Raw genomic sequence first — 25,132 nt, 5'->3', positions numbered from 1 at the left:
TTAATTTAATTTAATTCTTTGCGTGTTATTCTATTTTACGCGTAGAATTTTCTTTTTAAAATTTGACTTTATTTTTCGTAATTTTTAATTATAGTTAAAAACAAATCTATTAATTTTTTGTTTATATTGTCTTTTCTTGGTTTAAACGCGTCATACGGCAAAAGAAATGGGTCATGAATTTCATTTGTTAAAACAAGAATGTAGTCGGAGAGTTCTTCACCATTCGTATCCGACTGGCTGGCACTATGCACTTATTCTAATTAATCCAAACTTTTACTTCAATTTATCTGTTAGGACATTATTTAATAATATTGATAAGAGAAACTTTTATTTCTGTAATTGTTAAATAACGGGGGCGCCAATATTTTTTAAATTTTATTTACAGTAAAAGCTCTTTATTCGCGGGGTATATGTCCCATAAATATGCCGCGAATACAGAAACCGTGAATACGGAATGGTAATTTATATGGGATTATAGGGGATACGTTCCTAGCTGACAAAATAAAAAAAAAACAAATATATAAAAATCAATTTAATTGAAGTTTTTGAACATTTTGATTAATTATCTTAAGGCTTAGGCAATGGTTTGAAGAATTTTGTAATTTTCTCTTGCTTGGCAGTTTTTAAAAGCTTTTGTTTGCAGTCAAAGTTTGAACTTGCCACTACAACTACCATCAGGTTCTTTAAAATGAGCGTAAAGATACTTTGCCTTCACCCGGACCATTGGACCACTCAGGGGCACCCTTTTTTTGGATGCGGTCTTCGATCCATAATGGCAACGCCACTTCCATTCTTTCTATTGCTGGATCACGAACAATTGCTTTCATTCTGTGCGTTTACATTCTCAAAAACACCGATCGCGGCGAAGGCGGCTTATGTCAAAGTCCTCGGCGATATCATTTAACAACATACTTTAGGCAAAGTTGTAATAAGATCTATTTTACTTTTTTTATTAGTCCATTTGACGGCATTTACAAAGGATATTGGGTTGGATACCTATTGGAATCCTTTTATTATCATAGTGTACTTCCGCGAATATCCGCGAATATAGGAATTGGGTCGCATTTTTTTAATCCGCGAATAGTGAAAACGCGAATGAAGGAAGCGCGAATAAGGAGCTTTTACTGTATTTAAATTTAAACGCGTTAATACCTTGAAGTACGTAATAGAAGCCTTTTTCAGTGCAGCACTAACTGAGTGAGGACTCGTCAAGGAAGAGAACTTTTTTAAGGTCAGGGATGCTGCGATCTATTCTTGGAAGTCCAGTGCACTAACCATTGCGCGAATCTTTTTCCTGTAATACCAGTTATTATTATTATCACATTAAATTTAATCAAGCAAAAATTCAGATATGAATCTATTCTGCGTTTAATTAGTTAATTTTCATTTTTTTTAAAATGAAATGCATGCACAAACAAAATATTTTTAATTTAACAGACACTTAGATTCAGTATTAATTAATTAATCAAGGCATCCTTGATCTTTACTTAATGAAACTTCGTTCCAGCTGAACTTCATGGCTAACTTCACGCGATAGTCATGAATATTATTCTGAAAATTATTACCATTCAATCGCTGAAAACTAATAACTATGCATTACTAAAAAACATTTTAATAATTAATAATAATTTGTTAGAGAAAGATTTCTTCAATATCATCTCCGCATTTGTCAGATGCAGACAAGAAGGTGATTTTGCAGGAATGTTGCGTCTGTTTTCAAAAAGTATCCAACTGATTTGGTTTTAGGATGAGATTTGTTTTCTTTCACGCCGGAAATGAGACAGTAATGAAAGCAACAGAAGGATGTTAACCAAATTGTGGCAAAATAGATTCTTCTGCAAAAGACTTGTGTTTTCCTGCAAAATGAATTCATTTGATTAACTACTGCGTAAATTTTTCTTCTTCTATTATGGGTGAGGCCATTGATTGGATTGCAAATAAATAAAATCCTCTTTCAATAGGATAATTTCCTGCCCTTTAAAGATGCTTTTCTTTGGATTTGGGGAAAACTAAAAGGGATTAGGAAGTAAAAATCGTTGGAAAATCCACCCTATTTTCCAGATTTGGCGCCATCTGACTTCCAAATATTCCCTCTACAGGAAATCTGTGACTGGTAAACTCATTTGGAAACCTGGACAATCACGAAAGCTGATGAACAACGCCTTTTAATATTCTAAAGGAAAATACTGCGTAAGATCTTCGGCCCAATACGTGAGAACACGACTTGGCGTCGCAGAACAAACAGAGAGAGCTGTACGCCCTGATGAAAGAGCCGCGCGAATATTATAGCGTTAATTAAGCTAATCCAGGCTTAGATTAGGGCTGGACATGTTTGCAAGAATGGCCCACGAAGAGATCCCGTACAAGGTTCTACAGGAAGTCTCTGACCATAAAAGGAGAGTTAGGAGACCAAAGCTAAGATGGTTTGGCAGTGTGACGCAGGATGCTAGGCAGCTATTGCGAACTAGGAACTGGACGGCGGCTGCAAGAGAGAGGGACGACTGGCGGAGTAAGATCAAGGAGGCCAGGACCCGATTAACTGGGTTCTAGTGCCATTGTGAGTGAGAGGGTGGTAAACTTATTTGGGCCAAGCCAAAAGGAACACCAGCCACGGATGATGTTCCTTTAGGAGGGGCATGTATTCTTTGGAAAGAACATCTGACAAAGTGCATTAAATTTAAATTTAGAAGTGCAGAATAATTAAGCGCTTTTCTTGATAAACACTTTTTCATTGATTGATCCATGGTACTTAGCCTCTATTCGACTACAACATCTCTTCTGCAGAGCATCGATCGTAATATGAAAAATTTTCCGAACAGAGTAAAATGGGAAGTATCTGTAGAAGGTTTATAGCAGATGATAGAGCCTTACGTCATTTGCAAGCTGACTGCTACTGAAGAGGATAGTAATAGTGTTCTCAAGGAAAACGTAAGATCTGGGAGAAGAGCGAAGTGAGAGATGTTGAAGAGTTTTTAAGATTAGACAGTTGGTGGTGGTCGCTTAGTTGTCCAGCATCTTTACGGTGTTCTGATGTTGGCCAGTTTCTTGAAGGACGCGGCTACAGACAGGATGACGAGAAAAATCTTACAAAACTTGTTACTTTACAATCCTTCAACTACCTTAAACATCAACTTCTCCTATCCATTTTTACCCCTCAAGGAAGTGTTCCTCTTGCCCATCTTTATAATACCTCATACCCAGGAGCACTCTTACTTCTTTCCCCACTTGCCACAATCTCTTACACTTTTACAACCATCCCTTTTTCTGTCTTCCATCGCTGATGTCGCTCCTAACATACTTCGTCCTCTTCCGCCTCACACTCCCTTTGATGAGTGGCAAAGAGCCGAACCCAACATTCTTTTCTTCTTCTTTATCCAAAAAAACCCAAACTCTTTGCCATCCCTTTACTGCTGCTCTCCGTCGTCTTTCTATGGATCCATTTATTTTACACACTAACTTTCTTATTGGAAATATTGAACTTTGCTTTCTTATCTGTAAATATGTACATTCAAGATTTTGGTTAAACCAAGAAACTTCCTAATCCTATTGGTTACAATTTTTTTTTACCCCTTTTTTATAGTTTATTTTTCAGTGTGTCTTCAGTTAAGGAATCCACAAATATTAATTTTTTTGTACTGTGGATAAATTTCCTAAAAGCTGGGTCAAAAATAAAGATTTCTTAAAGTGTAGACCTAATTATTGGTCCTTCTTCTTTGTCACAATAACAATTATTAGAAACCTTATCTGATTTAATTGCAATTTTATTAAATTTGCAGTTGGAATTCTCATCATTTATCATTATTATCTCCATTTTTCATTTCAAAATCTTGGATTTTAAAAATTATTTTAATTGAAATTTCAGCTTAAAAGTATTTTTAACAAGAAGTGATCTCTCTGAATAGAGGTTTTTAATCAGTCAGCTTTGGTCTAGAGCTTTGTTGAGTTGTCTGGTTTTGTCATAGCCTAAAGCTTTCTCTTTTCCTGTAAGCCTTTGCTAAGGGAACCTAGGCTTATTAAACTGCCGCATCTTGACGAAATAAATAACTATACTTTTTTACCTTGGAGATGATTCTTTTGTAGGACATGAGCAGTACTCTACCTACACCAGAGAGTATCCTGTTTAAGGCATTTCTCTAGTTAGTTCAGTAACTAATCACGCAAATAGCTTCTGTTACTTTTTCTTCACAGAAATAAGTAACTAATTCTAATATTTATCTGTTCCAGGCTTCTCGGCTTCTTGGGCTTGGTAACGATCGCATTGTGCTTCTTGATAGTAAGACGAAAATCTTAGCTAAGTCACAGAACACTGCCGATCTCGTACAGGTAAATATATTTTTGTAAATGATTTAGTTTAATGATTATTGAAAAATAACTTATTTATTTACTTATACTTTAAAAGATCTCAAAGTATATTCCATTGTTATTAATAATTTTCATACCATGAATTTGATTGTCATTTAATTCTTCTTTGATACCAAGTAAATCGCGAAGAATACATTTTAACCTGTGTTCAAACCTCCTGTTCCATAGGAACTCCTCCCGTCGTTGGAGAAGCACCACGTTGTATAGCAAGTTTTGAGAAATATCAGTAATGGCGTTTAAAAGTCATTGATATCAATGGTAAAAGTGGAATTGATTGTTTTTGCAAAGAAAGGACCGTAATTGCTAAAGCCGGAATTAAACAAAAGAAAAAGGTCATGCAATGGAGAAGAGCATTCATCTCTTTTTTTAGCTTCCGATGAGACGCTGTTCTTTTCTTAAATTCTGTGAATTTGTTTTGCGAAGTTCCATTTTTCTTGTGTCTATTTTTTAATTTGGATTCCTTTTATAACGTTGCCAAACAATTGCCCACTTTACACGTAGTCGTTGTACAACCAACCTTAGTCAGAAAGTGTCCAGAAAAACTTGGCTTAGAACTTTTGTAAGTGGTAGTCAAAATTCTCTAGAGAAAACTGACTATCACTGATTAATGATTTTTTGGTGAATATCGAGGTGCGCTCTTGAATAAAACAACTTTTTTGCTTTATACCAACGTTTCGGTAATTTTTACTACCTTCTTCAGGAAATGATACATATTAAAAAACAACAAAAAATCCATCAACTTTAGGACAGACACGAACAATCTTTCAAATTTCTAAAAAAACATTCTTCAAACAGTAACATCAAATTACTCACCACATACCTTAGGTTTTTCCAGCCCACTTTTTCACCCCTCCCTTACCTCTATTATAAACCCGCTTTTCCATGAATTCTTAACAGTTATGATGATATACGAGGGTCGTTTGAAAAGTCCGTGCAAAAATAAAAACTACTTAATTTTTGGGGGTAAACCTTTTTTATTTTTCAACATAGTCTCCTTTTAGGCTTATACACTTCGTCCAACGCTGCTCTAGTTTGTTGATCCCTTCCGAATTATAGGATTTGTCCAAGTCTGAAAAATAGCCATTCGTTTCTGCAATCACCTCCTCGTTTGAATAAAATCTTTTTCCCGCCAGCCATTTCTTCATATTGGGGAACAAATAGTAGTCCGAGGGAGCCAAGTCTGGAGAATAGGGGGGGATGTGAAACGAGTTGGAACCCTATTTCCATTAATTTTGCGACCACAACTGCTGAGGTGTGAGCTGGTGCGTTGTCGTGATGGAAAAGGACTTTTTTGTGGGCGTTTTTCTTGCAGCTCGGTTTCCAAACGGTCCAATAACGATGAATAATATGCACCTGTAATAGTTTTACCCTTTTCCAGATAGTCGATGAGGATTATTCCTTGCGAATCCCAAAAGACAGTCGTCATAATCTTTCCGGCCGAAGGAACGGTCTTCGCCTTTTTTGGCGCAGATTCCCCCTTGGTAACCCATTGATTAGATTGTTCTTTGGTCTCAGGAGTGTAGTGATGTATCCATGTTTCATCCACAGTGACGAAACGACGCTTAAAGTCCTGCGGATTCTTCTGGAACAGCTGCAAACCGTCCTTGCAACACTTCACACGATTTCGTTTTTGGTCAAGCGTGAGCAATCGCGGCACCCATCTTGCGGATAGCTTTGTCATGTCCAAATGTTAAAGCAAAATATTATGTGCCCGTTCATTCGAGATGCCCACAGCACTAGCAATCTCACGCACCATCACTCTTCTGTCATCCATCACCATATCATGGATTTTATCAATGATTTCTGGAGTAGTAACTTCAACAGGGCGTCCAGAACGTTCAGCGTCACTTGTGCCCATATGGCCACTCCGAAAAATTTTGAAACCACTTATAAACTGTTCTAATCGAAGGTGCAGAGTCACCATAATGTTTATCAAGCTTCTCTTTAGTCTCCTGAGGCGTTTTGCCTTTCATAAAGTAGTGTTTAATCAACACACGAAATTCTTTTTCGTCCATTTTTTGGAAAATCACTCGACTTCCTCGATTCAAACGAATGCCAAACACAAAGAAATAGATCGATCTGGCTGAAACTTGGTGTGTGTTCTTCCAAGAGATGCTACTAACTAAACATAACCTCGATACGCGCCAGTGGTGCTATCTCTCTGACTTTGCACGGACTTTTCAAACGACCCTCGTACTCGTAGCTCTACATTAAACTTCACAAACTTTTTTATAATGTAAGTTATTCCAAATATTATTTATTTATTTTTATTTTTTTGGTTTTCAATTTTTGTATCCATATTAGTGTGTAATATTCCTTTTGTACAGACCCTGAAGAAGGTAGTAAAAATTACCGAAACGTTGGTATAAAGCAAAAAAGTTGTTTTTATTAAAGACCTCACCTCGATATTCCCCAAAAAAACATCCATCAACAACGGTCGAGAAAAAAACATCACTATCTCTAATGATAGATGAAAATCCGTATTAGTCAGAATGTTCAGTAATAATTCTTAGTGACATTTTTACATACAATTACAAATGGGTGGCGACTATGGACTTAAGAAAAATATGACCTTAACAAATAGATAATAATTTAAAAGCAAAAAAATTCTAACCTAAGAATAGTAAAAATAAACTGGGCATTTCTACACGCTATTTTTTTCTAATACTATTACTTTAATAATTCGTTTTATGGTGAAACCAATAATAAAAACCGTACAAAGTCACAAAAAAACACGTAATGAAACAAAGTGATGAATAGTGCTCCGCCTTGGGCACGCAAGCAAGACATTTATGATATGCTATATGGCGATGTGTATGTGTGTCAGTAGGATATTAGTAGTGGTTTTAAGGAGTGTATGTTGACGTGCAGTTCTGTGAAATAAAGGGAGTTTTTATCTAGGTTAGCTTTGTTGGTCTTGTTTTCCTTTACTTATGGGACTAGGAAACATAAAACAATATCCTGACAATATTGAGGAAACATTTCTTTATCTTGGATATGATCCTCCGATGTTCAAAGTGTCGGACAACTCTAAAAAGTAAACGAGAGAAGAGGCAGCATTAAATTTTTCAGAAAACACATGGCCAGTTTTTTAGTATCTGAATCTGTGGCAGGCATCCTGGAATAAAAATGAAAATAATTAGGTTAGATTATTAGTAAAAAGTAACCCAAACGAACCAGGAATAAAATGATCCAAAACTTTAGGCTAACTAAAGACAGATGACGTTCTTATGAATAATCATTTATCAATTATACATGTAATTATATAATTATGAGTCATCGTTTGGTTTTTCTGCTTATCCTTAAGCCGAGAAGAGGGTGTAACTGTTTTCTCACTCTGTTCCCGCTTCACAAGTCCTGATTTCTCTCAGCCATAATTTGTTTTTTTGTTTTTTCTCGCACTGGCAAGAATATTCATTCTTCTCTGCCATTTCAGGGCTTAATATTTGTACTAAAGAGTGAATCTAGATCTTTCGTACTTTCAAGAATATCAATTTGAACGAGACATGATGAGTTTTAAACCCAAAATCGCAGACAAACAAGTTTTTATCTTGAAATGGGGACCGTCCATTTCTGATTCCATTTCATTTTGACTAAACTACGTGAGATTTAATTAAGTGGCTCTGATTCGTTTGGAGTGGCTTCATACAACATACTAGAAACAGAAGTAACAGAAAAGAAATACCATCAAACAGTTGTACACCATAATAATCAACTATACATTCACAAGTAGCGCTCATACCAGGTGAGAGCAGTCCCAATAAGTAAATTCAACTGCGATCTATTGGCAATCAACGGAACTACAACTCCAACTATTCAACACGTAGAATATTATGGTCGTCACTTGCCCATTAAAAAAGTAACGAAACAAAATTAGTCAAAGTTCTTGGGCTGTATTAATTACAGAATATTACAAAAACAAACATAAATAATTTATAAACTACTTAACATTAAAACATTATACTCTACATTTATTATTTAAGGCAATCTCTATTTTGTTGAATTGTGCCACCACGAACATTTACAAAAATATATTTTATTCTTCTGAATCGAAAGCTGAATTACTTCTAAATTTAGTAGCAGAATAGCATTCAATATTTGTGCATACAAAAGGTTATAGTATATAAGAGAGTCGTTTGAAAAGTCCGTGCAAAAATAAAAACTACTTAATTTTTTGGGGTAAACCTTTTTTATTTTTCAACATAGTCTCCTTTTAGGCTTATACACTTTTGTGACCTGTGTGCGCACTTTTTTAGGCGTGTGCAGTTTTTTTTCCAAAATAAACAAATTTTGTGCGACAATTTAAAAAAGTGCAAAAAAGACAATACAATAATAGTATTAATATTCAGCCAAATTTTGTTCCTACTTATAGGCATTGACTAGATCTTACAGCATACCACACATTACAACGGAACCCAATGAAAAATCTACCCTAAAATCAAGTCAACACAATAGTTCGTGAAGACAGAATTTAGCTGATTACTGTGGCTTCCCATTTCCATTCAAATGAAAAATAAGAAAATTTAAATACTTACAATATAATAACGTTGTCCGCTTCTATTTTTTTAAATTAATACATTTGTCAAAACAAACATACAAGAACGACAATTCACAATTACTTATAATTGAACAATTTTAGAATTAAGGATTACATTTTTTATTAATGGCATTTATTTTATAACTTCTCTCTCCAGCCTTTTGGTTTTAACCATTCAGCATAAACTGATTTTACTCTCATCAGCATACCCATATGTTCCTGCAATCGATTTCTTTGTTTCGTTTTAATCAAAACATTTTTGTGCGCGCAAATATTTTTCATGTGCGCTATGTTTAAATTTATGTGCGCGCGCACACGCGCACAGCTTAGAGGGAACACTGGTTGGAACCCTATTTCCATTAATTTTGCGACCACAACTGCTGAGGTGTGAGCTGGTGCGTTGTCGTGATGGAAAAGGACTTTTTTGTGGGCCAATCGTGGGCGTTTTTCTTGCAGCTCGGTTTGCAAACGGTCCAATAACGATGAATAATATGCACCTGTAATAGTTTTACCCTTTTCCATATAGTCGATGAGGATTATTCCTTGCGAATCCCAAAAGACACTCGCCATAATCTTTCCGGCCGAAGGAACGGTCTTCGCCTTTTTTGGCGCAGATTCCCCCTTGGTAACCCATTGTTTAGATTGTTCTTTGGTCTCAGAAGTGTAGTGATGTATCCATGTTTCATCCACAGTGACGAAACGACGCTTAAAGTCCTGCGGATTCTTCTGGAACAGCTGCAAACCGTCCTTGCAACACTTCACAAGATTTCGTTTTTGGTCAAGCGTGAGCAATCGCGGCACCCCCATCTTGCGGATAGCTTGTCATTTCCAAATGTTGATGCAAAATATTATGTACCCGTTCATTCGAGATGCCCACAGCACTAGCAATCTCACGCACCTTCACTCTTCTGTCATCCATCACCATATCATGGATTTTATCAATGATTTCTGGATTAGTAACCTCTACAGGGCGTCCAGAACGTTCAGCGTCACTTGTGCCCATATGGCCACTCCGAAAATTTTGAAACCACTTATAAACAAACTGTTCTAATCGAAGGTGCAGAGTCACCATAATGTTTATCAAGCTTCTCTTTAGTCTCCTGAGGCGTTTTGCCTTTCATAAAGTAGTGTTTAATCAACACACGAAATTCTTTTTCGTCCATTTTTTGAAAATCACTCGACTTCCTCGATTCAAACGAATGCCAAACACAAAGAAATAGACCGATCTGGCTGAAACTTGGTGTGTGTTCTTCCAAGAGATGCTACTAACTAAACATAACCTCGATACGTCCCAGTGGTGCTATCTCTCTGACTTTGCACGGACTTTTCAAACGACCCTCGTATAAATATATATTCATTGAATTATTTGCTTTCAAAGAAAGCCCATTATAGTAATTGAATTCAGCCCAGATTCAATAAAAAAATCAAATTTAATATTGTGTCATGTTATTGATTCCATCTGACGATTAGACCACGTCATTTGACTACCTCTCTTTTTTTATTTACACTTAGATATATATATATAACCCATAACTCTCGACTGTAAAACCAAATCTTAATTACTGGCCCAGCTAGAATTTTACTTTTAAATCATCCTTATCTTATTGGAAATCATTCCAAATCAGTTTAAGTTTTTAACTATAGTACTGTTTTCTTTTTTATAATAGAATTTTCTCGAGTGGCTTGTACGGTTCTGGATTATAATTGAACGGTGGTACTTCGTTGGTATACCAAGTACCTCTTCTGGGGATTAGCTCCCTGTTTTATTGTAAATAAAATTCTATTTTTTGGTATGTTAAGTATTTAATCATAATTAATTCAGATTTGACCTAGATCCATTGGTTACCTACTTGAATTATTCGGCCCCCTTTATGACTTAAATTTGATTTTCAAGGAAGGCAGAAGCTGTTTACAGTGATTTTAATTTCCATTTCATATGGTTCTAAGAGCCGTTTAAACGCTGTAATAAGGTTGGATTAGAATCGATTTCCCGGGGAATGCCATTGTACTGAAACTTCTTCAGTTTTTGGGAGGTGGGATTTTCTCAATTTTCCACAGGAACTGATGCTCTTTAAATGTTATTTTTTACAAGTGGCGTTCCGATCTCTGGTTCCGTTTAAAATAAATGTTCATGCTAAGCATTTATTCTAAAGATATTACTTAAAACTTAATTACTTGAGAATTAATCTTTTAGAGTTTTATTATATTGTTTCTTTACATTATTATTTAAAAAGCTATTACAATTGTAATATTTTTTAAAAAAAGATTACGCATAAGCGTTTTATTACAGTAGTTTCATTTTCTCTTAACAATAAACTGTAATAAATTTTTACATATTTATTCATCAAATCCCTTTTAATGTTTTCATAAAATTTTAAGCTTATTCCTTCTTCCATATGGGAACTCATTTTCAGTGATTAATTAGACTTGAGCCTGTTTACAGTGTTTTGCATTAGTGTAGTATTTCATTTGTGAGATAAAACTGCAAATGCAGCTGTTGTATTCATTGCATTCTCTAAAAAGCTTCTCTTTATTTCACTTTTTTCTAATCATTGTAATGCACCAGATATATATATATACTTTCTTTCCAATCTGTGCTTGTTTTTCTGGTGAACTTTGTTATCACTTTGATACGTTTTAGTTAACTGATTTATTTGTATTTCTTCAACTTAATGTTAAGGATTTGCTAAAAATACAAGAAATAAACAAAAGAATTTATTTAAATAAAAACATTGAATTGGCCAACTTCAAGTACTCACTTATTATTTAAATTATAAATCTGATTATTTATAAGTATTCTGATTTTTTGAAGAGTACTTATTTCACACAAAACGTTACTTTCTTTGAATTGGAACAATTTAATTTGAACTTTACCTAAGAAACAATGAACTTCACGCCGCTTTATATTCAACAGCTGACTTTGTTTAGTCCAGGCACTACTTAATAAATGAAACCTAAACATTCTGTTGTTGACGGATCCAAAACTATCGCTTAGTACTAGTACAGAGAATTCAGTGGGGGAGGAAAAGAGAGCTTTGTTCCTCCTGAGCGCACTCTACAAAATACTTGACAATAATATTTGAGAGAAATCGAAGATTATTGATGACCTGACAGAAGTTTGATTAATTATGTCGAATGGAAGCCTAATTATTACAATTATTGATGTTAAAAGATGGTCGTTTAATCATGTAGCTCCTGTTAAAAGGGTGTAAACGTTGATCAACGGCTGTCAAGCCAGGTAATTGTCCTCTTATATTTGTTTCTTTTAATTATTTAGTGACCTGTCTTGGATATGTTCGTATTAATTCTACTTTCATATCGCATAATAAACAAAATTTTTAGAAAAAGGGATTAAAATTACCTGTTGTATGGAAAGAATGTTTCGGTTTCAGTTCTTATTAAATCTTCTGCTTTTATAGTAACTGCAGTTAAGAATGCCTATATTGTATGTCGAATTAATAGCCAATTATGTTAAAATAAAGGAATGCTATATTAATTTAATACTATTAAGGTACATGTTAGTATCAAATACATAGCTCTGGATGAGCTACACATTTGTGAGCTAAAACATTTAAGTGTAAGATACTAAATTGAAGCTTTTAAGATGAAAATTTAGGATTTACAACTAGATAAGATAATCTGAAGAAGCTGAAACAATATTAAAATCGTTATTTAGCATTCGACCAAAGAGAAGAGACCATTATACCAACATAATTCAATTATTAATAATAATAATGGACTGATACAAAAATCTTGATATTTAATAAAACTTTAAATATATTACTAAATGCAATTTTGTATTTTTTGTGGCAATTTTAGTGGCAGGTCTGCGGAGGGAGATCTCATGACCGGCTGCAATTGGAATTTAGAGGCACCCGGTGGTCACTGGTCGTACCGTCCGTTGCTGCAATGCGAGACGTGGGACTCGCACTCTGGACCATCCTGCAAGATTTGGATAGCCATTTTCTTGACGAATACGCACTTACCAAAACACCAACCACCAGTAATGATTTGTATTATTTAAAAAAAAAAATAATAATTTAAACTGTTTTTTGTTTGTTTTTTTTCCTTTGCTTTGATCATTTTGCGCCAAGCTTTCTTTTAGGAGACGTCCAGTGCTTTTTTTTTTTTTTTTTTTGCGTAAGCACTGTCTTAACAATTTATCGTTTTGTTATTTAGGGCAGAGCAAAGACGACGTAACGATTTGTTACGGCACTGAACCACGGCACTGTACCAAGAGCTATTCAGGGAGGCTTATGGAATGGAGTCGTTAATGAGGGCTAGGTTTTACATATTATTTTCTCGTTCAAAGTGGCTAGGATTCAGTTGAAAATAAGCTCCAATCAAGTCTTTTCAGTCATTGAAATCTAATGATGTCAGATTTTATAGCGTTACAACTTATTGTATTGTTTTCATCCCTAATAATAATAATATCCCACGCGGAGGTCCCGGGATCGAATCCAGCTACTGGTCCCTTAGATTTTCTCTTCCTAGGAGCTTCTTACAGCTCACTGTCCGGTGATGGACAATGTTGTCTGTAACGAGAGAACACTGTCCGGAGGCCGGCAGTGCACTGAAAAAAGCTCCGGGCGTCAATAACGTTAGATATTGAAGCGCCTTAAATCATTCAACAAAAAATAATAATAATAGTAATAATTATTATTATTACTTTTTTTTTTTTTTTTGCGCATCAACAGCTGAGGTCATTAGCGCCCGGAGCTTTTTCCAGTGCACTGCCGGCCTCCGGACAGTGTTCTCTCGTTACAGACAACACTGTCCATCACCGGACAGTGAGCTGTAAGAAGCTCCTAGGAAGAGAAAATCTAAGGGTCAGCTGCTGGATTCGAACCCGGGACCTCCGCGTGGGAGTCCAGTATGCTAACCGCATAGCTAATCCCTTCCCTTATTATTATTATTATTATAATTATTATTATTATAAAATCAAATCAACGAACACGTAAAACAATTCTTGCGATTAAACATAAAGACGATTTCGCAAGTAATTTCTCAAGTGGGAAATGGTAGCGTACCGGATAATATTTGTCAAACTTGCACTTCCAGCCTGTCCTAGAGCTTGATAGATGGCTTTTCGATTGCATAAACTGTCCCAGAATGTGCAGTATTAAAATCGAGTCACAAACCACCTAAAACAAGAACTAAAAAAAAGGAATGATGCACTTTCTGAGTTCCATTTCCAATGGTAAACTCGATTATAATTACCTATGCAGTTAAGTAATGCATATATTTTTTTTTTTTTTTTCATGCGGGCTTAACGTCCAACAACCAATTAGGTGTATTGGAAGGAGGTGACTAGCAAACAACTTTACTGCCAACTTCTCATATTAACCATTAAATAAAATCCAAGGCTTAGACCGGGAATCGAACCTACTAAACCAACAATTACATCTTAACCTTTCGGCTAGCGTGACTCCTCTCTATATGTATCCCAGACTGTAACCAGCTTGCCGAGACCCCAGCTTGGAAGACCCAAAACCTAGTCTGCTTTCAGCTCATCTGGTTTAACTCTTAAAATGCTCCACTAATCTTTGAGGCTGCTCCCATAGAGTTTTGGCCCTTCAACAGGCTTGTAGCTCAACGTTGCTTTGATCCTTCATTCTACATTTTTTCCTATCAACTTACAAGCGGACCTTGTTGCTTCTGACCTAAAACAATTTCATCTTTTTCTAATGATGTCCTAAGAACAGTAAATTTGAATTATTTTTTAAAGAATTTTTTTTGTGAAAGCTAGACTATTACTAGAAATGCGTTCACAGCTTAGTTTTGGGTAGTACTTAGAGTTGAAGAAGGTAATTTATAGATTAAAAACAACAATTGTTGTTGCTCACCTTATTAATATAAATTAGAATTTTATAAAAAATTGTAGAATGTGTAATTTTGCTAGCTCTTAGCACAAAAATATTTAATTTTCATTTAAAATATTGAAGAAGTAAAGAATTAATTTGAACCCATGCATATATTAAAATACTATATTTTTGGTTACACAAAAAAAAAAGAGTTTACATTGAAACAAATTAAGCTTCTAGAATTCATAAAGTTACCACACCAAACACTGAACAAAGTACATTCAACCGCCCTTTACCTTTTAAACCCACGCAGACCCTCAAAAGCCGGAGCCCTGGCGGCAAACGCAGCTAGTTATTTATAGATAACTATCATTACTATATAAAGACAAAGTGCTGAAGTATACTGTTCTAGGTACTTTAATATCTATGAATACTTTTTGCCATGTTATCTGTAATAATTTTTTATAATTAATTATTTATTATGTTAAGAAAGTATTGATCTTTTTATTAGATTTTTTGGTTTTAAATACTATTGAATACTGATCGCAATGAATGGAAGCTGTGATAGTGTAACGTGATTCGGATTGCGATATAAAAATCGGTAACAGGTGTGCTTTATTTTGGAAGCCATCAATTAAACCAAGTGTAATTAATTTATATTCGTACTTCAAAGTTAACCTTTTTTTTCCTGCTTCTTGTAACGCCTCTCATGAAAAACGATTCGTACACGTATTGATTCTAGGTTTCGAGTGTTCAGCAAGATTTTTATTTTTTATTTTTGACGTAACTGAAAAAATTCAAAATAGTTTAAGCTTTGTCTCACTCAGTAGAATTATAAATTGAGATTTTGGTCTCCTAGGTCACCTGTATCAGACTTTTTCTGCATGTATTATTGCAGAGTTCAGAGCATCTGAAAGCTGGGTTGAGGAATCTAAATTTTGGTATCTAAAAAGCTGTATCTTTCTCTTTTTAGATATCACTTCTACTGCATCTTGTTTTTTAAAGTAACGGTACGGTTTTATCATCGTATTTATGATTTTAATGGGAGTAAATATTGGTAAAATTGATTTGAGATTTAGCCACTGATAAGGAGGAATCGTTAGTGGATGATTTTTTTGTTTATATAAATTTATTAGATGCCACATAGTTTTTTTGGTTAGAAAATTGAATTTAGTTCTTGTAAACAACTGCAGATACTATCTGTTGACTAGTAATTATGGCGAAGTGATTATGTCAAGTGGCTAGTGGAATGGAATTGGTAGCTTCAATTGGTGCTTTATCACCACTAGTAATTTAATCAAAGAACCCTCGGCCGGCTTCATTTCCAAGTGAAATTCAAGTAGCTCTTTGTAAATTAGATGATGCTCAAGATCTGTGGCTAATTTTATTAACCACTTTTGCTTAGCTATTAGTTTTACTTCTTGGATTCTATTCAAATTTTAGTTGTTTTTTTTTTTTAAAGAAAAACTATTCTTCAGATATCATCTTATTTCTTGCAGGTGTAGTAAAAGGACGAGGCCTGGAGGTGGGAGATTCTAGCGAGCTGGAGGGTCTCCAGCGACTGCTACACTTTCCGGAGGAGGTTAGCCTCCGTCTGGCCGTAGAGGAGGATGCACTATTCTATCAAGTACCACCAATTGACTATCTACGGCAGGTTACTCTAGATCTTGGTGGCAGTCCCCCTCCACCGTCATCAACTGGTCACCATAGTGGCCAACATGAACTTCCCAGAGCTTCTGTTAGATCGTTAATTAAAAGATTTAATGAGGTTTGTATTTGTTGTATGGTATTAATATTTGTATTAAAGGGAACATGATATACACTATTTTGAGCGCATCTGGTCAAGATAATTATGTAAAGTTCTAAGGGAAGAATTTCTAACTACAATAGATCCTAGGTCATTCCTTAAACTCTCCGTTTTCAGTAAATATTCTCATCTAGCTGTAAGGATTCTCAAGGATTTAGCTATTGCTAAATCACGCTATTACAAGTCAGTACTTTTCATTAACTTACTATAAATACATTTTTATAGAGCATGCATATTTATGAAGAATGTTGAATCTCTACCACATCCGTTGAATCTCTACCACATCCGTTGAATCTCTACCACATCCGTTGAATTTCTACCACATCCGTTGAATCTCTACCACATCCGTTGAATCTCTACCACATCCGTTGAATCTCTACCACATCTGTTGAATCTCTACCACATCCGTTGAATCTCTAACACATCCGTTGAATCTCTACCACATCCGTTGAATCTCTACCACATCCGTTGAATTTCTACCATATCCGTTGAATCTCTACCACATCCGTTGAATCCTACCATATCCGTTGAATCTCTACCACATCCGTTGAATCTCTACCATATCCGTTGAATCTCTACCATATCCGTTGAATCTCTACCACATCCGTTGAATCTCTACCACATATCTATCATTTACTAACCATGCTCCATTTCTATCGAATAATAGCAAAAACAGATTATAAAATAATTGGGTAAGGAAACTATCTATCTGCCTAGTGATTATTGTCATAATTAATGGAGGCAAACGTGCCTGAAAGAAATATTTTTTGGGAGGGTTTTGCGACATCAATTATTGACGCACATAACCCAACCATTACAATAATCTAGTTCCGTTTTAAGAACAGATCAAAGAAGGCAAACTGTCACTATCTTGGTAGTATCAGGAAATCAAGATAAGCGAATTTTTTTTAATTTTTGATTAGCTACAGATCTTTTAGCCCGACTTTTAATTAATTTAATATTTTAAACAATGTTAGATAAATTTTAATAAATAATGTAATGAACTGTTAATAGGGAAATTTTGTTTAACTTTTGATAGGCCCGTTTCTATCTAGTTTTTCTCACTTACAGAGTTAGATACCCTGAAGTCTGCACTTGAAAAAGATACGAGGGTATGACTTGGAGAACAGGTGGAGAGAAACTACCCAGCAGCAATCTCTCTTAGGATAAACCAGTGGACATTAGTTTTTCCCAAAATGTCTGGGCTACTTGAGGTTCAGTAGCAAGTTGTCTGGAATGATGTAAAACAAGCAAGAGACTGTATTTTGAGGAATTTGTGGCCATTATAAAGATTACTGAGTCGATACAAGCATCAGCTGGCAGTCACTACCTGGATTGGTAGTGCACATTAGTTTGATTGATTAGTTCTATTGATTTGTCTCTTCACTTCCTTCGGTAATTTTCAAAGCCTAAAGAAGTCTGAAAAGAAGTTTGGCCATTATTTTTAAGACTTCGCTTATCTATAATTTCTGGGAGAGTAGTATATATTTACCAAACAGGGTTGACATTTTGGTACTGAGGAAATTGACGGATGATAATGACTTTCATCTGTAAGTTTACCAGTTCTTGCCCCCCAATTTTAAATTTATTTATTTAGATACATTTTAGAAATGCATGTGCTTCTTCATCCGAGAACATATTTTGGACATAATTTGTATTCTGAAGCATAGCTGAGATTAAAGTGATAATATAAACTGCCGTCAGGCTAAAGAAATTCTTTAGATATGGTTGGTTTTAGCTAGTCCCGGATCCGCCAGTTGGTTCAGGTGTTGTGTGGACATCCAGTGGCCAAATTGTGCTGGATGTAGTGAGTCCAATGAAACTGTGCGGCACTTTGTAGAGGTGTTGTGCCCCGTTTATTCTAAAACTAGATTTCTCGTCTTCGGAAGGTTCAAATGTCTCCCTACTAGAGATTATGGGCATCTGGTAATCTTTACCAGAACTTTCTAGGTTTATTCAGTGCACTGGACGATTGAGTCGCCATGCTCCCTAGTGTCCTGTTACTACTTTATTAGTTTATTGTATTGGCATCTGGCAAACTTTCGGCCGGATTTGTTGTTTTAAAGCCCCGGTGTCTCTCATGAGATGAGGGGTGGGCGGGGAACAATGGGCATTTTGGATTACCTGCGTTCCTACCCTATTTTGGTGGAACCGCCCTTTTAATACAATCTGCAATCTACAAAGTAATGATATTGACAACAATGGATAATGTTGTAGATTATGTAAAAGCATATTTAGGCTGCTGACCACAAATGTTAATGCCAAAACACATAAATTTCAATTGTAGCTGCCAACACATTCTAAATCTTACTTCATCTCTTCCGTTTTTAATAACCACTTTTGATAACCATCCTGAACACTTCATCTTCTTTCCGTTGAAGAGGTTGTTGTTCTATTTACTTTCCTGATTAACGTTTTAAACCATCCCACCTTTATGTAACTCTGATCATAATTTGCCCATTAGACTACATTCTGAGATTGTAGTTACAGCTTCATTCAGATTTTGTTAGTACCAATAATTTCTTTGAAGAATTGTCCAGAGATAAACACTTCATTGACGTGAAGAATGTTTGATTTTCTCAATAAATAAGCACTGGTTGGATCAATTTTTCTTTCATACATTTTTAAAACAATATAACTGTTAGCCTGTGGTCGTCCATATTGAAGAACACTCTCTTGCGTGCTTCTTTTGAAGTAAACAATGAAAGAAGATGACACAATTTTTCTTTTTATGGAATATCGATCATAGATCAATGATTCAGATTATTGAAGTGAAGAGCCGAGACTAGTGTGTAACGAATTAAACATTCATTAAACTATTCTCAAGGCTACTATAATGATTGACCTAATTCTTGATATGCCTTTCCATGAAGCCTAGTTATCGAGGCACAATGGACACCCTGAAACTTTCATTTTATTTTCCTATTTTTTCTTTTTCATTTTATTTGTGACACTTTTTTGTTCTACTTCACCTATTCTCTATAACCATTCAGTCTCATTCGCCCAGTCTTCAGTCACTTTTACAGACAAAAACATGGAGTCTATTGTTCCGTTTCATTTGCACTCTTGGGTGGAACTTTTTTTTAATTAACCTTATATAATTTTATTCTTTTCACCGTTGTTAATTAAAAGGAACATTCTATTTCCAAGAATGAATCATTTAAAAAGTCTTACGTAACAAGACCAATAGACTTTAATTTCTAAACTCTATTGGTCTTCCATTAAACTACGTATCTTAACCCTTTCAAACGCAGACGTGTCCTTGAAATAAATGCTAAATGCTAACTTTTTGTTATGTTTTCTCAACAATGTCCTAATCGGTTATGTTATAGGGTTATTTAAATGGCAGCTTCTCCTTACGATTTTCGAGGGAGCGCCATATATTCCACTATTTCCTTATCTTCATGTTATGGTGAAATATATCTTCTTTTTTAATCTAAAAGTAACATTCTTGAAGCCGACCAAATTCATAGAAATATGACTTTATTCGGCCCTTAGATTCTGTCTGTGAAATACATACCGGCAGTACATCGAAAAAGGCTGCGGAAGCCAAGTTTAAGCATTGCTGCAGTTTATTTGTTGCATTTTTTTTAAACAATTTTTAGGGCATTACCAAGTAATAAATTCTCTTTTAATGACAGACATGAATCTTAAACTAAAATTTACTCAAATACCACCACCATTAAATTTAATATCCATTTAATGTTAACTAAATGGTCGGTATCCATCACAACAAGAATCAGTAAACATCAGAAAGACACATACAAAGCGGCACTGAGAATTCCCCTTCCCGTTTAACGCCTAAATATTTTTGATTTTCAGCTACATACAAATAATGATCTCCAGTATCCCTAAGTTGCGGCTCTAATACAGTGAATAAGAAGTGAACTTCTTGTTATTTTAAGAATGAAATCAGGGATGGAAAGCGTATAGCCCATTTTCTGTGAAATAGTTTCCATTTATGAGTTTACCATCGTTAAGGCCACAAGGGGATCCATGTTGGTGCCATCCTCTTGTATTCAACGGTTTGTCTATCGATTTAGTATTAACATTGATGTGGGTGACGAGCTTGGTATTATTGTCACTATTCTATATGTCCATTGATTATATCCTAGGCTATTTCCATTTAATGGTGTAGAGATTCTACGAATACTGCATTCCCTGCAATCTGTATCAACCATAAAATTAAGGGTTCTGAAATGTAGTAATCTTATAGATACTCCTTCTCCCCATCAAAATAATCTAATCCTAAAAATAGACTCATTCATACGTTCTTTGCGAAACGGTTAATTACAATCACGCCAATAAATACCTCGTGGTAATTTCTCAATAATTACTATTCAATTTGTTTGTCTTTTTTAGGTGAGCTCTTGGGTGACCCATTTAATAATATCACAGCCTACACACGAAGACAGGAAATCAGTATTATCATGTATATTAAGAGTGGCGTTATCTTGTTGGAATATTGGCAATTTCAATGGCGCCATGGAAATTGTCGCCGGCCTCAAGTAAGTTTCGCCATTTATTTTTTATTTGAATTTTAATCACTACTAAGTGATTAGTTTGCATTTTTCTTTTAAAGGGTATGATCATTATTATGCATATACTATATAGCCTTAAGGGCATTGAGCTATGTTTTTTAAAGGTTAAGACAATGAAGGTTTGTTAGAACTCAATGGCATATTCTCAAATCATATACGTTTTCAATTGAAATATATGTAGAAACTTTGTACTTATCTGTTTGCCTTATTTTGCGTCAACGTTTCCCCAAGATAGTGTAGATGAAGTCAACTACCACCGACCAAAGTAAAGCGAAGCAGTTCCTGAACAAACAGACCGCACAAAACCTAACGTCTAACTGCTTAACAGATTAGGAAAATTCAAGATCCACTTAGTCTAGCTATTAGAGCTCTTAAATATGAGAAGGGTGTCGAGAATCTCATTGCCTTTAAACCTGATTTGTTCAGGTGCCCAGGGCGTCTCATTATCTCTGAGCAATGCCATTGGGTATACCGGACAGTTTTAATTCTCCTATGTGCCCCTCTAATTTGATCACCGTGATATAATGCAATATTATATTACTTAATTTACCTGTAAAGCTAATATGTATTGTGGTACTGGGTTTGATTCCCGGTCTTAGGCCTTAGATTTTATTTAATGGTTAATAAAAGAAATTTACAGTAAAGTATGTTTGTTAGTCGCCTCCGTCCACACCTATTTGATAGTTGGTCGTAAAGCTCGCCTGAAAAAATAGGCAATTACTTTACTTTATATCACTTAATTAAGAATTGAAACTGCTTATTCAGTTTGTCCTTCAATTTTTGTTTATTAAATAAATTTGTATATTTATTTGTATATTTTAATGAACTCAATAATTTATTAAAAATAGTAACAATGGAGAAGAGTTTTTTTTTAATCTCTATTGTGTATTTAACAATAAATAATATTTGTATTTTATTTTTATGTTTTGAACTTTTTTATAAAATAATACGAGAAAAAAATGCTGCTAGAAAAATGAAGCAATGGACAGAGTGGATGACCGGAAGGGGGCAGGGGTTTCTTTCGGCCTCCAGCCGCTTTGGATAGTTGTAGGCCGGCGGAAACTACTTGCCTCTCGTCCACTATATCGTCACACTCGGATGCTCCAACTTATGGACCAGAAGATCTGCAATACTCAATACTACGATATAGTTTTTACAAATGTTGTTTATACATTTGTTTGTACTGATATTTTCTTTATCATATATAAATTCTTTTTAGTATTTTGTTTTTAAGTATAACTAAGAGCATTTGTACAAGAAATGTAAACATTATAATCCATTGTGTGTGTACTTGTTGATCTCCTTTTATCGGTTTGTTGGGTGTAGATCTTGAAAACCAGCGTTTTTTCTCAATTTTTGCTTTTAACTTATGCCCTCATCAGTGGCCTGATTTTATTCAGAGGTGTTCACTTTCGTAGAGGTTAATCTTTGTATGAATTCATGTCTCGCTAGTAATATTTGGTTACAAGTTACTGTGTGAACCAACTTACCACGAGCCATAGCGAAAAATTAATTTTTTACATCCATCCTTTTAATATAAGGCTATTCGGAGTCTGCTACAACTTCGCAATCGTAGCGATTACAAGGATATAAGGGAAGGTAATAGGCAAGAAAATCAAAGACTAGTCTCTACTTAATAGACTTATTTAACGTAAAAGAGCAACTGCTCATCTTTCACCTTTTTATGAAGATGGATCAAATTCCGAAATCTGTCAGAATTGGAGAAAGTATATTTCTTGATGGATTCAGCTATTTACTATTAATGATCATTGGAATTATTATAATCTTTAGTCTAGGGTTCTTAAATATAATTATAATTATAATATCTAGAGATTACCTTGAGACTCTAGCACTTTCAATAATTATTAATTTATCCCATCATTTCTTTTGCTTTTAGATCGAACAAACTGAAACCATTTTGGTTATCGATAACAGAAAAAGAACCAGTACCTGTATTAGACTTTCTGTCAGCGGCACTGCTGTCAGTAGAATACGAACGTGCTCTGAGCCGGGCATTGTCCATGCCCGAATGCAGAGTTGTGCCTTTCTTTGGATCGTTCCTAAGAGACCTAAGAGATATACTGTCCACGACGCCAAGTCTAGTTGTACTCGCGCCAGCTGGGGACCGGACACATTTAGAGGTATTTTGATTTTTATTTTATTACTTTATTAATCGCCTACGTGTTGAAACATTTTGGTCGTAATTTGAAAATGGATTCCATTAATAATTAGAGAAGATAGTCAAGGTGGCGCGCTGGATGATACAGCCGTAATCTCAGCTTCTATAGATTTTCTTTCTCTAGCGTTTGGCAGACCTAGAGTATATTGTTTGTCGCTAGAAACGCATTTATTGAATAGATTTCGAACACCAATGGTATCGCCGGTCGTTAATTTTAAAAATACCTACCAATTGTTTTTCATTTTCTAGTTTATATCCGACTACAACGGCGAAGATCATTACTTCACAAGGATAGGACCAGGTGGACTTATAAATCTTGACAAAATCTACAAGACTCAAGCGGTAATGGACAAGATAGCTTCTTTTCATCAGCATTACCACGCGCGAGTCAGAGATATTGACACTCTTAGGGAACAGTTTAGGTAGGTTACTAGTTTTTTTTTAGTAATCTTTTTGAAATGTTTTGAGGGGGCGTAAGTAAAATGATTATTCCTGGCAAAAAAATAAATAGTCAAGAAAAACACGGGTATAGTAATCACAAAAATCGAAAATAGTCTTTTACTAACTCTTGGTGATTAGGTCTAAATTTAGACCCATCAGAAAGTAAAATAGATTTATTGTTATCAGCTATAGACCTAGTTTGGAAGGGACTCGATTTGATTCTACATTAGCTAGTAAGAATCGCTTATGACATCTCGACTATTTTGGAGCTATCTTAAGATTTAGTACTTACTTTTTCTACTAGAAAAAAGTTGATTTGGTCCCTTGTTATAAGTTTGCACAATACCCTAAACCTAAAAATTCAAATGCATTAGATGTTCTTCTGGTACCAAGAAACATGAGTGAGTAAGTGACTGCATATTTCACCCTTGGGATAATCGCACGCATATCCCTGAAAAGATGGTCACCGTAAATCTTCCTCTTTTAAAAACTTGACATATTTTCTTTTTTTTTTTTAATAGATGGCCAGATTTATTTATATAAAGTTGATTCTATTTGCAGCAGCATTCATACCGTCAGCATAGAAAGGCCTTATCTTCAGGATGAGACTGAAGACACTGAAAATGAAATGGACTCGTATAAACCAGTGCAACCTCTGGGCAATGATCATGGTGTCAGCTTCTTCCCTATATCTTCGCCCCAATCAGGCCTTAATCATCATGTCCTACAGGTAAAAAGGAAGAATTTCTTTTTTGTTTTTTTTTTAATATTTCAAAAGGAAATTTTATTAATTAAACAATATCTTAATAGATGTTGCACCATGGGAGTACAGCAGTGCATTGGGATGTTGAAGGAGGCCGTTCATGTCTTGTATTCGTCCGCTTAGAACGATCTTGTTCATTGATTTCCTGGACAAGACCAGCATGGTCCAGTTTGCGTACTAGTGGAGTACAAGGACCAGATTACAATCTGAGTGCAAATCCGGAAGAAGGTATCTGCGGTAAATGGATTGGTAAGTTAGTCATTTTTAAAGTTTTATGTAGCGTCGGATTTAGTTTAAGTAAAAAAATCTTTTTCAAGTTAAAACTAACAAGCTTTATGATGCAACTTTCTTAGAACTAGTTTGATGCGGATTATTCGCTCTTTTTCTCTCGTATTTTTAAATTAAAATATCCTTGAGTAGTATCTCAGTTATTAATTAGACTTTGAGCAGTATCTTTGGGAGAATATCCTAGGATTATTTATTTATTTATGCCCGTATTTTCTTCTGGTGTTTGTTGTGAATGCGAAAGAAGTCCGTGTAGTGATTTCCTACTAATTCCCAATTCTGTTTTCTTGATATTCAATTTTAAGAATTTATGGATAGATTTCCAAACTGAGAAAGACTAAGTCGATTTAAAAAAAAAATAATAATTTACTGATATCTTCAGAAATTCCTCGAGAAAAATCGATTTTCTGGTA

General features: G+C 35.0%; 1 protein-coding gene across 4 annotated transcripts in view; it reads left to right on the top strand.

The window, feature by feature from the left end:
• The window catches only part of LOC141460304 (uncharacterized), a 762,362-nt gene that overhangs the window by 726,915 nt on the left and 10,315 nt on the right, over positions 1 to 25,132 (top strand). For 3 of the 4 annotated variants that reach the window (XM_074140196.1, XM_074140193.1, XM_074140194.1), the window contains 8 exons: positions 4,225 to 4,323; positions 12,719 to 12,902; positions 16,203 to 16,471; positions 20,873 to 21,018; positions 22,949 to 23,192; positions 23,480 to 23,652; positions 24,233 to 24,401; positions 24,482 to 24,683. In XM_074140196.1, coding sequence (XP_073996297.1) covers positions 4,225 to 4,323; positions 12,719 to 12,902; positions 16,203 to 16,471; positions 20,873 to 21,018; positions 22,949 to 23,192; positions 23,480 to 23,652; positions 24,233 to 24,401; positions 24,482 to 24,683 — 1,486 coding nt within the window. The remainder of the gene's footprint in view (positions 1 to 4,224; positions 4,324 to 12,718; positions 12,903 to 16,202; positions 16,472 to 20,872; positions 21,019 to 22,948; positions 23,193 to 23,479; positions 23,653 to 24,232; positions 24,402 to 24,481; positions 24,684 to 25,132) is intronic. The other variant, XM_074140195.1, reaches the window with a different exon arrangement.

Source organism: Rhodnius prolixus, unplaced genomic scaffold, assembly GCF_049639745.1.
Source record: "Rhodnius prolixus isolate KJV_2025 unplaced genomic scaffold, Rpr scaffold_6, whole genome shotgun sequence".
Taxonomy (NCBI): Eukaryota; Metazoa; Arthropoda; class Insecta; order Hemiptera; family Reduviidae; genus Rhodnius; species Rhodnius prolixus.
This window is presented reverse-complemented; position numbering and strand designations above follow the sequence as displayed.